Source organism: Pecten maximus, chromosome 1, assembly GCF_902652985.1.
Source record: "Pecten maximus chromosome 1, xPecMax1.1, whole genome shotgun sequence".
NCBI classification, from domain to species: Eukaryota; Metazoa; Mollusca; class Bivalvia; order Pectinida; family Pectinidae; genus Pecten; species Pecten maximus.
In genome coordinates, this window is record NC_047015.1 from 48,635,930 (window position 1) to 48,650,251 (window position 14,322).

The following is a 14,322-nucleotide window of genomic DNA, read 5'->3' on the forward strand; positions in this document are numbered from 1 at the left end:
ATCAACAAAAATATTTGCATGGACTCCTAGTAGAGGGGGAAAAGGAGAATAAGACCAGGTACACATGAACAGAAAGCGTCCTCTGCTTCATCGACGACACCTGCCATACAAATCTAGGTCACGACGACACCCGCCATACAAATTTAGGTCACGGCGACACCCGCCATACAAATTTAGGTCACGGCGACACCCGCCATACAAATTTAGGTCACGGCGACACCCGCTATACAAATCTAGGTCACGACGACACCCGCCATACAAATCTAGGTCACGGCGACACCCGCCATACAAATCTAGGTCAAATGTAGGTAAGTCACAATCTCAATATGAGAACTATAGTTTGGTGACAACAGAACCACTAGGCATATCACTAAGCATCGGACACCTCTGATTTCATATCGCAAAAAAAAGGTCATAAATGCTGTACCATAAAACTTCCCCGTAGTCTTCATCAACCTGCATCTCTCGAATTGGTTTGTTTGGTTTGTTTTTGTTTAACGTCCTATTAACAGCCAGGGTCATTTAAGGACGTGCCAGGTTTAGAGGTGGAGGAAAGCCGGAGTACCCGGAGAAAACCACCGGCCTACGGTCAGTACCTGGCAACTGCCCCACGTAGGTATCGAACTCGCAACCCAGAGGTGGAGGGCTAGTGATAAAGTGTCGGGACACCTTAACCACTCGGCCACCGCGGCCCCTGCATCTCTCGAAACCTTGTATTAAGATGCTGTCGATTTCATATAAAACTTTCTTTGAAAAGATTTGTTAGCGTTGCAATAATATCTCAAAAGATTAAAGAATGTTAAAATATCAATATATACAAATGTTTATTTTTATATATGTATGCATGCATGCTAAATGTTCCTTATTATATTTCAAAATGCGTCAGTATTATTATATTTCAAATATATTTTGATTTGCAATAAAAAAAAATAAAAAAATAAATAAAAAAAAACATGCATTGCCTATAGCAATATATGCGCATGTTTTGTCTGAAATGTTATTGAAATATTATTTTACAGGATAAAGGCATGTTTTATTCATGATTTTATGGTTAGCACTCGACGACCCAGCTGTGAGCTATGCAATAGTACAATGGTGAAAAACAACCCCAATAAAACAGGAATATTTTATTGAACATGACCGTTTTATTGAACGACATAAAATATAATTTAAATGTTACAAAAACATCAAATAAACCCTTCCTTTTAAAGAGTAAATTATTATTTAACTCATACAAATCGATATTAACCAATCATAAATATTGTAAGTGTAAAATGTCACATTTTATATTGAGCCTTTACAGCTGAAAAAGTATGGGGTCACCTGCCCGACCATGGGTATTTTTTCTCCGGGGCTACTTGTTAGAGTTAAATCGGGTCACGTGGTCCTCATAGTAAGTCCTCGACGAGTTCGACTATATATATATATATTATAATAAGTAAGTAAACATGCAAATTAAAGCATCATGCGACACTGACCAACAGATGATGAGCTATAGATAATTTCCAAATATTTTATCGTCGATACCTGAATTCAGTTTCTTCAACTTTCCTTAACTTTGGGTAATTCCTTGAACTATATTTGTCCACAGGAAACATTATCGGAGTTAAGAGTACATCTTTCTTTAAATTTCCCCAAAAAATAAATTACATCAATAAATACATCATTAAATCGAATGTGTTCATAAAATAAATAAAGCTAAGAATTTATTTAATTTAAGGACCGTTGATGAAGCTGGGGCCGGTTCTAACGTATGTACATATGGATTTCAAAGGGTAGTTTTTTAATGTCCCTATTGTCTTAGGTACATGTAATGGAATGTTGTTATTATCATAGAGATTGGTATAATGTTATCGTTATCATTATTGACGGTACCCCCACGTACATGTACACAAATGCATACTATTATCTCAGCAAGTGGATGTCCATTCAGTTTTTGTTGAATTGTATATCAAAGTCTCACTCAAACGTTTTAAAGTTTATAAACACATCCATTGAGGATTCTTGAAACTCAAACATTCATCCCTAGGAATTACACTACCTGTTCCCCACAGAAAACCTCTCCCTAACAGATCAGGACAACCAAACGTTACGACAGGGAGTAAGCTTACGTGTTACACTGTCATTTTGCGGACCACAGTTTTATCAGTATTCCTTCTAAAATTATCTAACTTAAAATTCCCTCAGGAAAGCATTATTGGAGTAAGGAAAATCTTAGCCCGAGTTTCCTCTTGCCCCGACACCAGACTAGGATATTTTGACATATATATATATATTACTGTCAGAATGTCCAAGTCTGGTGTCAGGGATAGAGGAAACTCGGGCTTAAGTTTCAGCTAGACTGTTATTTCAATTTACTTTATTTTTTTCTATGAAAAACAAAAGATAAGTTAAGGATTTTCCTTTCGTTACGTGAGTGTTGATGAAACTCGATCAATGGGGACTGCATATTGTACTTGTCTTACATTTTCGATGGGTGTGATAAATCAATATAATATTAAACTATGAATTGAATTTGTTTATCACCTGATAGACAGAATACAAACAATGTAGTTCTGGCAATACAAGGCGGCATTCATCAGTCAATAGAAACCCGTGCGATATCAGGAGTTGCTTCCCTTAGATCGATTTTGGAGTCTGTTCAATGGAAGACAAATTAATTAGGTCGCATGCAATGTAATCTTCAAACATAAAACTGATCTTTTTCACCAAGTACAACATGAAACAATGACATGATAATGAGATAATACAAATTAATGAGACAATGTAAACTGGTAGCTGGTACAATACATACATTTAATCACGTATACATATATATATATAGCGATTTTTTTTTGATTTTTTTTTTTTTTACATTTTGACTGATTTGCTAAACAAGCCAGATACGACAACAAATTACATGTAATAGTAAAGTAGAAAGCAGTACATAAAGCACTCAGCGAGCCTTCCTATTTCCTGGTTCAAGAGATTGTGCTAAAATACATATGTCTGGCCTTTAAGTGTATTGGAGGTTGGATAGGTAAACAGCTAATGGTATCTGGCAGTACATCACAGGCTGTACCTATTTCCGGAGATCCATTATCTCAGGGTGTAATTAGCTGTCGCGAAAATAAAAGCAAATTTATCTATTGAATATTTCTGAAGTAAAAACCGTTAAGATGAAAGCTTTTAAAAGACCAGGTTAGTGTGCCAAAAATCAATAAGGAAAAAAATCTGGAGTCATTTGGATCAAATTAAGAGCAGTCTAAGAAAAATATTAAAAACTTGGAAAAACTTCCGACTTAAAGCATATAAGTCACTAAATGCTAAGAATGTCAATTTACATTATTATGAAAGAAATGTGTTGATATGTATATTAAGAAAAAGAAAAGAAAAAAGAAAAAAAAAAAAACATTATTCCAAAAATTATTTTTTCTACTGTCGAATGTGAATGTTTGGTAGTTCTTGAAAATGTTGATTTTAATCATCGCTATAACTTTTTTGGTGAAAATTCATACTAGTTTTGTTGTTTTTTTTTCAAACCAAAACGTTTCAAGAATTTGTTGTTATCGATTGCGTGAGTATTAATTGTGGCTTTCGCTTTGAATGGTTCATGGGATTTTAAATGATTTTTTATCAAAATATGTAGGCCTGTGTTATTTTCGGGCAATGAAAACGTTAACCAAGGGCCTGTTCGTATAACATATGGCAAGCCGTTTGGGTTTTTACCTATTAAATACAGATATCTGTATTCAAAATAAAGATATCATTATTAATATAAAAATTAAGATAAACGAATGTATCTTTAATTCAAATAGAGATATCTTTAATTTAAATAGAGATATCTTTAATTGAATTAGAGATATCTGTATTTGAATTAGAGATATCTGTATTTAAAATACAGATATCTCTATTTAAACAAAATTAAAGATATCTCTATTTAAAATAGGGATATCTTTAATTCAAATAGAGATATCTCTATTTTAAATAAAGATATATTTAATTGGACAAGAATTAAAGATATCTCTATTTAAAATAAAGATATCTCAATTACAATTAAAAGAATATCTGTAATTCAAATAGAGATATCTGAATTTGAAATAGAGATATCTGTAATTTAAAAGAAGATATCTCTATTTTCAGTAGAAATACAGATATCTGTGTTTAATTTAGACATATCTTTATTTAAATAAAATAAAGATATCTTTATTAAATTACAGATATCTCTAATTAAATAGAGATATCTTCATTTTAAATAGAGATATCTTTAATTAAATAGAAATATCTTCATTTCAATAGGTAAAAACCCAAACGGCTTGCCATAATAACAGGCCTTGGGAGTCTTGCCAAGGCTCGCCTGAAAACAATATAAAATCGCCAGGTCCGTATTTATTTCATAAACGAATAACACCGGTCAAACTGTGCCAACCGTTTGGACCTTATCACTGCACACACCATTCTCCATACATAATGTAAAGTGAAAGAGAAAGTACAGATATCGTAACGATATTAATAAACGCAGTTAAAACACGTTTCTTTCAGTATAATAACGTACACCTACGACTGGTGTGTCAGGTTAAAAGATGGCGACTCTCACGCTATGACATTCGGAACTCCTCGGGTATTCTTTTCAATAGCTTGCCGGAAAGGCCCGAGGTTATCCGATTGACGCTATGAATCAACTGTAACGCACAGCAAAAAATCTTACAACAGCTCGAAACAGGTTTGTTATTTAAACCTTGCATTCAGGTGTCAGATTAGCACAATATAGGTATATCTGGCTATTTTGAATATTAGACTAGACATGCCACTGTGATCAGTCTGTTAGTATGCCATCTTCATACTCACGTGTACATGTACTGTACATGTATCGGTGTACCTAATGAGTGACCAGGGAGTGTCCAGGGACATTTTGCACGCCCAGGAATTCGTTAATAAAGAATTTTTGATATTTTTTCTGTACATCATTATCTAACACCATGCAAAATTTCACTTTTACTGTTTTACATGTATGCCAGTATGGCTACAGTCGAACAGGATTCGTGAGATGATATACCATTAATCTTAAGCAAACTGCATATGTTGAACGGCTAGACTTATCTCAATTCTTCACCCATATTACCAGAGACGTTTATATCACATAGTGTATACGTTTATGCTATTACGTCATTACTGATAGCGATAGCTCAAGTTTTCCAACACTTAATTAGAAATTTTGACAGATACATTATTGTACATGTACAGTAGTGTAGCTGTGTATTGACCACCTATAGGTCAGAATGTTTTAAGTCTGGTGTCAGGGCCAGAGGTATCTGTGTGTATATCATAGCCCGGTTTTCCTCTGGCCCTGTCACCATGTCTGGTGCAGCCTAGGGCTAGAGCGCACTACTATATGAAAACATGGAATCTATCCGACACCGTTTGGTGTCACTAAGAATTTGGTGCAAATACAATCGGGTGTGACATAACACCTACCTTACATATATATGGATAAATGACATATTTATTTACCTCGGAACACCTATTTAGTCCCATCTAGGTGTTTTATTCCATCCGTATAGACCCTCGCTTTACACTAGTCAAAATTTCATACTTGACTCGAGCCATATTACTAACTATGTAGGTCATGGGTGGCCTAATTACCCTAATCAATGCGCAGTGGAGCGAAAAGGGAAAAAATACAGCATTAATTTTTATATATTTTTCCCCTGATATTTTGCAAAAAATGCTTTTTTTAATTTAATGTACCAGGTTTTGGGAAATAATAAGCTTAGTTTTCTTAATTTAAACTATGCAAGAAGAAAAACACAATAAATCATATGTGGTCTTTTCGGTCCATGGCGTTCCGATTCGAGTAGTTAGTCGTACTGTCACTTACAAAATGGCGGGTCAACAGTACAAAATTTTGACTAGCGTAAAGCGAGGGTCTATACGGATGGAATAAAACACCTAGATGGGACTAAATGGGTGTTCTGGGGTAAATAAATATCTCATTTATCCATATATGTAAGGTAGGTGTTATGTCACACCCGATTTTATTGTACTTACACCAAATTCTTAGCGACACCAAACGGTGTCAGATAATTCCATGTTTTCATATAGTTGTGCGCTCTGGCCTACACCAGACATGGTGACAGGGCCAGAGAAAACTCGGGCTACATATATCACAGATGTATATTTATGATTGTCAGAAGTGTGTGCAGACTTCCCTGGTAATGCCTGATCCAAAATGGAGACTAACAAACTGCTGCATCACATGGCAGAGATAGAGGAATTGGCGGAGGACATCATTTCCGATAAACATCAGATGGTAGAATTGGATAAGAAGCGACAGAAAACAAGGGAGGCTATAAGGTATCAAAACTTTTGTATCCAAATAGCAAATTATCTTACCTGTATAACAGTTTAAGCAAGAACAAAACTTTCTGTGGAAAATTAGGTAATTGATTTTTTAAGTCAGATAACTTGATATACCAGATAGTGGTGAGTCCCAATATCAGACTGCCTGACAGGTAGTGGTGAGTCCCAATATCAGACTGCCTGACAGGTAAGGTGTGATAATTCTACCTGCTTCCTCCATTGCATGATTCATAAGAGACAATTAAGTTTGACATCTAATCTAATCTGTCTTTTCTGTAATAACTTTTTCTCCCTAATGTCTTCCTTGATACAGCCTCATCTTTGGCCTTTAGTTGAGAGATTTCCCCTGTGAGGATCAAAGTATGTTGGTTTTCTCACCCAGCCAAGATAAAGCAAAGCCTATAAAACTACTAGCCGGAAATATATGATGTACAATGCTTCCCTGCCCAACACAGTTCTGTCATTTTGACTCCTTTTCAACATCTAAAATTACCACAGCAAGGCAGTTCAATACTAAAACAATTGGATGGTCGGGTGGTACAGTGGTAACACATTTGCCTTTCACCTAGGCAGCCAGGGTTCTATTCCCTGATCGAATATTAAAAGGTACATGTATCGGGTCACCTGTCCAACCAGGTTTTCTGGTACTTTTCTCCAGGTACTCCAGTTTCACCCCACAGTCAAAGACCCCCCTGTACTTCCATCTGAGCCAACAAAGAGTTATTTTAGATATAAGTTGGAATAACGTGCTTCAAAATTGTTGTAAATTTAATAAAGTTTTCAAAATAAGTGCGTTAACATCAATTTGGCTTTGCCTTCCACTTAACACATGTTTGCATTAGTACTACGGGATCAAAGATCTTTGCCAAGGAAGGCCCCTATGTATTAGAACTGAGAATATTCCTTTAGTGATGTTTACTGACATTAAAGTTCTTATTTGACATAATGGATTGATGATGATGTTTCTACTTGTCAGGATTTTGTCAAAAGACAAGAAAACACAGAAGAGTTGGGTGTGTTTTGGAGACATGTTTATCAAGTTACCTGTATCAGACACCAAGAAGTTACTGGAAAAAGGTCAGTAGGTTTTTAATCCTATGTATGGAGAATTCTGGTAATGGTTGATATCCTGATAGCATGAAATAAATATCTAAAAATTAAATAACATGCAGTTGTTCAAGAATCTGTTATAACAATTGATTTTGTAATGGAATGCCAATCTGCCCTGATGCAGTATTTGACATAAGTTAAAAGAGACAATTTATTCAACAAATGAATTCAAAATTGACCAGAAACTGAAATTCTATCACTCCTAATGATAGTTTACATAATTGAAGAAAACTTGAAACTGATGTTTACTGTCAATGCCAGGTCGGTTTTACTTCTTTGGCCATTGATAAATTTAGCCAACACCTGAATTAGCAGCATTCATCCAGGAATGCAATAAAGACAAATTCAACTATACCAAAAGTGCCCCAGTGGACATAATTTGTGTTTCACCAGACACCTACCTATTACTCCTCAAAGAGTTTCCTTTGCAGATACATCACAACTCATCTCTGATTGCCTTGCTTTTCGACTCTCAATTTTTGTCTTTATGAGACAAACGATACATGGTTCCTTAACATATCTACATATACATGTATAAGGTTCATACATTGTGCATTATGTTGAAGCTTTTAGCAACAATCAAATTTATAGTTTTAGTCTATGTGTTAATGATAATGTAATAAACGTACATTTCATGCTTTGTTTTGTCAGTTGGTCAGCATCCATCACCATAATTATAATATATATTTAAGTTAAGACATACCTTTACTCAAACATATCTTTGAGTGTTAATCTTTAATCATGAAAAAAGGCCTTCAACTGATAAATAAAATGCAGCAAAATGTGTCGGTTTTGCCTCTAAATAAAACAAGAGTTATCTCCCCTACACAACACCACATATTAAGATAGTGTCCCAAGTCACCCAAAAAATCTAGGATAGTTCAAAATAGAATCACACCTATATTTTGATAGGAATGCACATGGTTGATAATTGTTTTTAATACAAGTGAAAATGGTTGTTAAGAAAGTATATCTGCCCAGTTAATTATGTCACCAAGGCTTTCCAATGGCCCTTTGTGTAAATTGCTAGTGATGTATATTCTAACTTAATTGAGAAAATGTTTTAGAGTTCAGGTTGTCTTTTCTGAGCTCTAGTTTTTGGGAAACTTTCCAAATTAGCATTATTAGCAGAACAGCGTTGAGGGCACGAATTTGCAAGAAATTGATATTTAATTGTTTGTAACAAGTTATTCTTTTTGACAGAGTTATATATATAGCCATTTAATCTTTTCTCCACTTGATAAGTTTTCTGGTTTTATTATTCTTTATGCTTACAGATAATGAGCTGAATCTTGTATTTTATGACTGTGTAAAATGATAAAGATCAAACCCTTGCAGCTTTGGTTGGTTATCACCGGGTTGCAAGTTCGAAACCCACGTGGGGCAGTTTCCTGGTACTGACCGTAGGCCGGTGGTTTTTCTCTGGATACTCCGGCTTTCCTCCACCTCCAAAACCAGGCATGTCCTTAAATGACCCAGGCTGTTAATAGGACGTTAAACAAAATAAACCAAACTAAACCAAACCATGGTTATTGCCTTTTTGGCAGAGTTATATGCCCCTTCAAACTTGGCATTTTCTAAATGAGGCGTTTCCTAGGTTTGTTTTCTTTGTTCCAGCAGATAATGAGTTGAAATCTTCTATGTAGTTTTCATAAATACATACTGCAGACCAGATTAAGTTTAGTGTCCATTAAGTCCATTAGTGTTTTATATAGTGTACAGCTAGCTTGCTAGGGGTCAGTAGTGGACCAGTATAATATACTAAGGGGACTTTTTATAGTACTCCACTTGTGTTTTATGGGGTTTATGATTTGAAAGTGAAACATTTTAATAGTTATACACCTCCAAGATAATCTTCAAACGACTTCTTCTCAATAACCAAGAGGCCCAGGGACTTAATATTGGTCCTGTAGCATGCTGGGGTGAAGGGCTACAAAGTTTGTTCAAATAAATGACCTTGACCTTCCTTCAAGGTTACATTTGTCAAATAGGCTGTAATCTTCAAACGACTTCTTTTCAATAACCAAGAGGCCCAGGGACTTGATATTGGTCCAGTAGCATGCTGGGGTGAAGGGCTACAAAGTTTGTTCAAATAAATGACCTTGACCTTCCTTCAAGGTTACATTTGTCAAATAGGCTATAATCTTCAAACGACTTCTTCTCAATAACCAAGAGGCCCAGGGACTTGCTATTGGTCCTGTAGCATGCTTGGGTGAAGGGCTACAAAGTTTGTTCAAATAAATGACCTTGACCTTCATTCAAGGTCACACTGGTCAAATAGGCTATAATCTTCAAACGACTTCTTCTCAATAACCAAGAGGCCCAGGGACTTGATATTGGGCCTGTAGCATGCTGGGGTGAAGGGCTACAAAGTTTGTTCAAATAAATGACCTTGAATGAAGGTCAAGGTCACATGGGTCAAATAGGCTATAATCTTCAAACGGTTTCTTCTCAATAACCAAGAGGCCCAGGGACTTGATATTGGGCCTGTAGCATGCTGGGGTGAAGGGCAACAAAGTTTGTTCAAATAAATGACCTTGACCTTCATTCAAGGTCACATGGGTCAAATAGGCTATATTCTTCAAACAACTTCCTCTCAATAACCAAGAGGCCCAGGGACTTGATATTGGGCCTGTAGCATGCTTGGGTGAAGGTCTACCAAGTTTGTTCAAATGAATGACCCTTGACCTACATTTAAGGTCACAGGGGTGAAATCGGCTTAAATCTGTAAACAATAATTTTGCGATAGCCAAGGGCCTCCTAGACCAGATATTAGGCCAATAAAATGCTGGAATGAATGACTAGAAAATTTATTAGTATGAATAAACCTAGCTTACTATGATAAGCAGCATAGTATTTGTAGAAATGACCTCAATCAACTTCAAAGTTGCTGTAGAGCCAGGTGAGCGATACAGGCCCATTGGGCCTCTTGTTTTCTTTATGAGACAAACGATACATGGTTCCTTAACATATCTACATATACATGTATAAGGTTCATACACTGTGCATTATGTTGAAGCTTATAGCAACAATCAAATTTATAGTTTTAGTCTATGTGTTAATGATAATGTAATAAACGTACATTTCATGCTTTGTTTTGTCAGTTGGTCAGCATCCATCACCATAATTATAATATATATTTAAGTTAAGACATACCTTTACTAACTTCAAACATATCTTTGAGTGTTAATCTTTAATCACGAAAAAAGGCCTTCAACTGATAAATAAAATGCAGCAAAATGTGTCGGTTTTGCCTCTAAATAAAACAAGAGTTATCTCCCCTACACAACACCACATGTTAAGATAGTGTCCCAAGTCACCCAAAAAATCTAGGATAGTTCAAAATAGAATCACACCTATATTTTGATAGGAATGCACATGGTTGATAATTGCTTTTAATACAAGTGAAATTGGTTGTTAGGAAAGTATATCTACCCAGTTAATTATGTCACCAAGGCTTTCCAATGGCCCTTTGTGTAAATTGCTAGTGATGTATATTCTAACTTAATTGAGAAAAAGTTTTAGAGTTCAGGTTGTCTTTTCTGAACTCTAGTTTTTGGAAAACTTTCCAAATTAGCATTATTAGTAGTACAGCGTTGAGGGCACGAATTTGCAAGAAATTGATATTTAATTGTTTGTAACAAGTTATTCTTTTTTACAGAGTTATATATACAGCCCTTTAATCTTTTCTCCTCTTGATAAGTTTTCTGGCTTTATTATTCTGTATGCTTACAGATAATGAGCTGAATCTAGTTTTTTATGACTGTGTAAAATGATAAAGATCAAACCGTATTTTATGACTGTGTAAAATGATAAAGATCAAACCCTTGCAGCTTTGGTTGGTTATTACCGGGTTGCAAGTTTGAAACCCACGTGGGGCAGTTTCCAGGTACTGACCGTAGGTTGGTGGTTTTTCTCTGGATACTCTGGCTTTCCTCCACCTCCAAAACCTGGCACATCCTTATAAATGACCCTGGCTGTCAATAGGATGTTAAACAAAATAAACCAAACTAAACCAAACCATGGTTATTGCCTTTTTGGCAGAGTTATATGCCCCTTCAAACTTGGCATTTTCTAAATGAGGCGTTTCCTAGGTTTGTTTTCTTTGTTCCAGCAGATAATGAGTTGAAATCTTCTATGTAGTTTTCATAAATACATACTACAGACCAGATTAAGTTTAGTGTCCATTAAGTCCATTAGTGTTTTATATAGTGTACAGCTAGCTTGCTAGGGGTCAGTAGTGGACCAGTATAATATATTAAGGGGACTTTTTATAGTACTCCACTTGTGTTTTATGGGGTTTATGATTTCAAAGTGAAACATTTTAATAGTTATACACCTCCAAGGCCAACAATGGCAAGGACTTTATTGGATCAATAAGCCCCCTGACCTCTAGGAGAAAATATATATACGGATTTGCAAGAGAGGGGGCTTATTTCAGAGCACCCCCTTGTTCTTAAAATAAGTTTTATACCAACATATTTAGTAAATGGAAAGGAGGAAGGACTTTGATTGTCAACAGTTTAGCCTTATATTATGTATATGCTGACCAAACTTTCAGCCATTTTTGGTTAGTCAGGAGATCATTTAACTACACAATTTTTAAGTTTACTTGAAATGACCATCAAAATGAATTGATGTATGACATTAGTATGTGGATTCAGAGTTTCACCAATTTAATAGTATACAAATCAGAGGTTAATCTAGACTGATTTTACTACCGAAATTAGGTAGTATTCCCCACTGATAATGTTTTCCCCTTTGAACAAAAACAAATTCCCCCATCAAGAAAAAATCACATAAAACAGGGAAAAATTCTCCATAACAGGGGAAATCCCCCAAATTTTGATGAAATATGTAAGAATTGTAGCAAAGAAAAGCTATAAAATGTTAAAATTTAAATAACAATTCACTGCAGCCATTCTTTTCCCCTAAATTTCATAATGGGTAGTATTCCCCAAATCCTAGATTAACCCATGCAATTATATAGTATACAAATATATAGCATGGGTGTCTGTGCAATACTCCAGAATATTTGACACGAGGTACTGCAAGTATTAATCAACCGATATTCTATTTAAAGGGGCCTTCAGCTTCTTGCAATAGAACATCGGTCGATTACTTGTTCCGACACCCATTATATACTTGTTTTATTATATAATCACTAAAACACACTTAAAATCACTGAAATCTCAACTTTCCTGTAGGGCTGTACTGTAGCAGTCGCAATGACTGTCTTCTGAGTGACTTAAGACGCTAGAAAGGGGAGGACTAAAATTCTGAAATGTCACGGGTGTTCAAAAGTTCGCATGTGACTGTATTTATGTCATTTTAGCCATGCAATAGTTCAAAATAAAGCTTATGAGTATGGGAAATCAAACACATTATGTTATAAAAATGATTAATTAATGGTAAAGAAAAACCAAAAACATCTACCTTATATAAAACTAATTTTGCCTGAAGAAGCCGAAGATGGCAGAAAGGTCTTGGTTTTTGTTTCATTTTTCTTGAAAAATATATAGAGAGGAATCTGTGTCATTCACTCACAGTTCTGCTTAAATGCACACATGGACCTTCTTTTTTTTAATGATGATCAAATTAATCTCTTGTAATTGATCTATAGAATCCCTCACATGTTTGTGATATAGGCAGATTTAAATGTTACGACCTGAGGGAGAGATTTTAAAATATTAATAAGTATTAAAATCTTACTTATCTCAAGGACTGAGATAGCTGGTAACCATTATAAACACAGGCCCGAGGGAAATTGATTTCCCCCCATACTTACGGTCGTTATATATTACCAGTTGTAATCATTAAATGAATCAAGTGCGTCATTGAGTGAAAGGTGTAGCAAAACTGATGACGTTATTTGATTGTGACATATAGTTACACTGTAGATTTATGACGTCCTGTTGTCAGAGAGGCATATTTTTTCAGAATAAACTTAGGTGTGTTCATATAATGGCCTGTTATTTTCCCTAGGTAGGTAAAGTCTGATTTATCTTAAATGTATCAAGATGGGAAAGTTCCTGTGAAGTGTGGGAGTGTTAAATATGGCAGCATATTCTGTATCCAAGTAAAACACCCATTGGCAGTCATATCTACAATATATGCCGGCAGTATTATTATCAATCAGCGGAATATTTGATCAAATATAAGGCTATCATTGAATCAACATTGGTTACGCCATGGGATCCGAGGCAGACTGGGAATGTTGAGTAAACAGGACTCGGTGTTTACCTTCATTGTTCTCCAGGAAGTACAAAGGCGCAAAACACAATGACATTTTAAAATTGTCTATTGTATTAAGGGGCCGGTCAGTCCATGTGGGATACAGACACTATCTGTTAATTGATCATGTGGTAGAATTCTTTGTTGATAATTAAATCTTCTGAAGTACTTTACAGAAGTGGTAATGAAATATCAGTCAAACATACTTGTATGAAATTATACAGATTGTACTGAAGACTGTAATTACAACTTCAATGAAAAGAAAATCAATAATGCTTCAAGGAAAAGAAAATCAATAATGCTTCAAGGAAATCATTTTGAAATATTAAAACGAATGTTGTGTTAACTGAGCTTGAGTTCATGTTAATATTTCATTGTAAATAACTGTCATAGATATGATGATATTGCCTTAGGTGTCCTAAATTGATTCAAAAATAACATCTCTGTGTTTACAATGCAGAATGCTAGAGGACAGATGGTGAGCTTTTGTGTTTTTTTCTGCATTCTCGATCCATCACCAGTCTCTAAGGCATCAACTTGTTCTATAGAACTTCTGAAAAACCATGACACCCAAGGCAGTGATTTTTTTTGCCAGATCTACAGCCGACTTTAGGCTGTTTCCCCTTGCCAAAAAAGTTG

The 14,322-nt window shown here is 35.3% G+C and overlaps 1 protein-coding gene across 1 annotated transcript in view; it reads left to right on the forward strand.

Annotated features, from left to right (window-relative positions):
• The first annotated feature begins 4,647 nt into the window (after window positions 1-4,647).
• The window catches only part of LOC117336495 (p53 and DNA damage-regulated protein 1-like), a 39,183-nt gene continuing 29,508 nt past the window's right edge, over window positions 4,648-14,322 (forward strand). Inside the window, exons 1-3 of the mRNA XM_033897090.1 lie at window positions 4,648-4,702; window positions 6,171-6,333; window positions 7,316-7,416. Of these exons, the coding sequence (XP_033752981.1) occupies window positions 6,209-6,333; window positions 7,316-7,416 (226 nt within the window). The 5' untranslated portion in view covers window positions 4,648-4,702; window positions 6,171-6,208. The remainder of the gene's footprint in view (window positions 4,703-6,170; window positions 6,334-7,315; window positions 7,417-14,322) is intronic.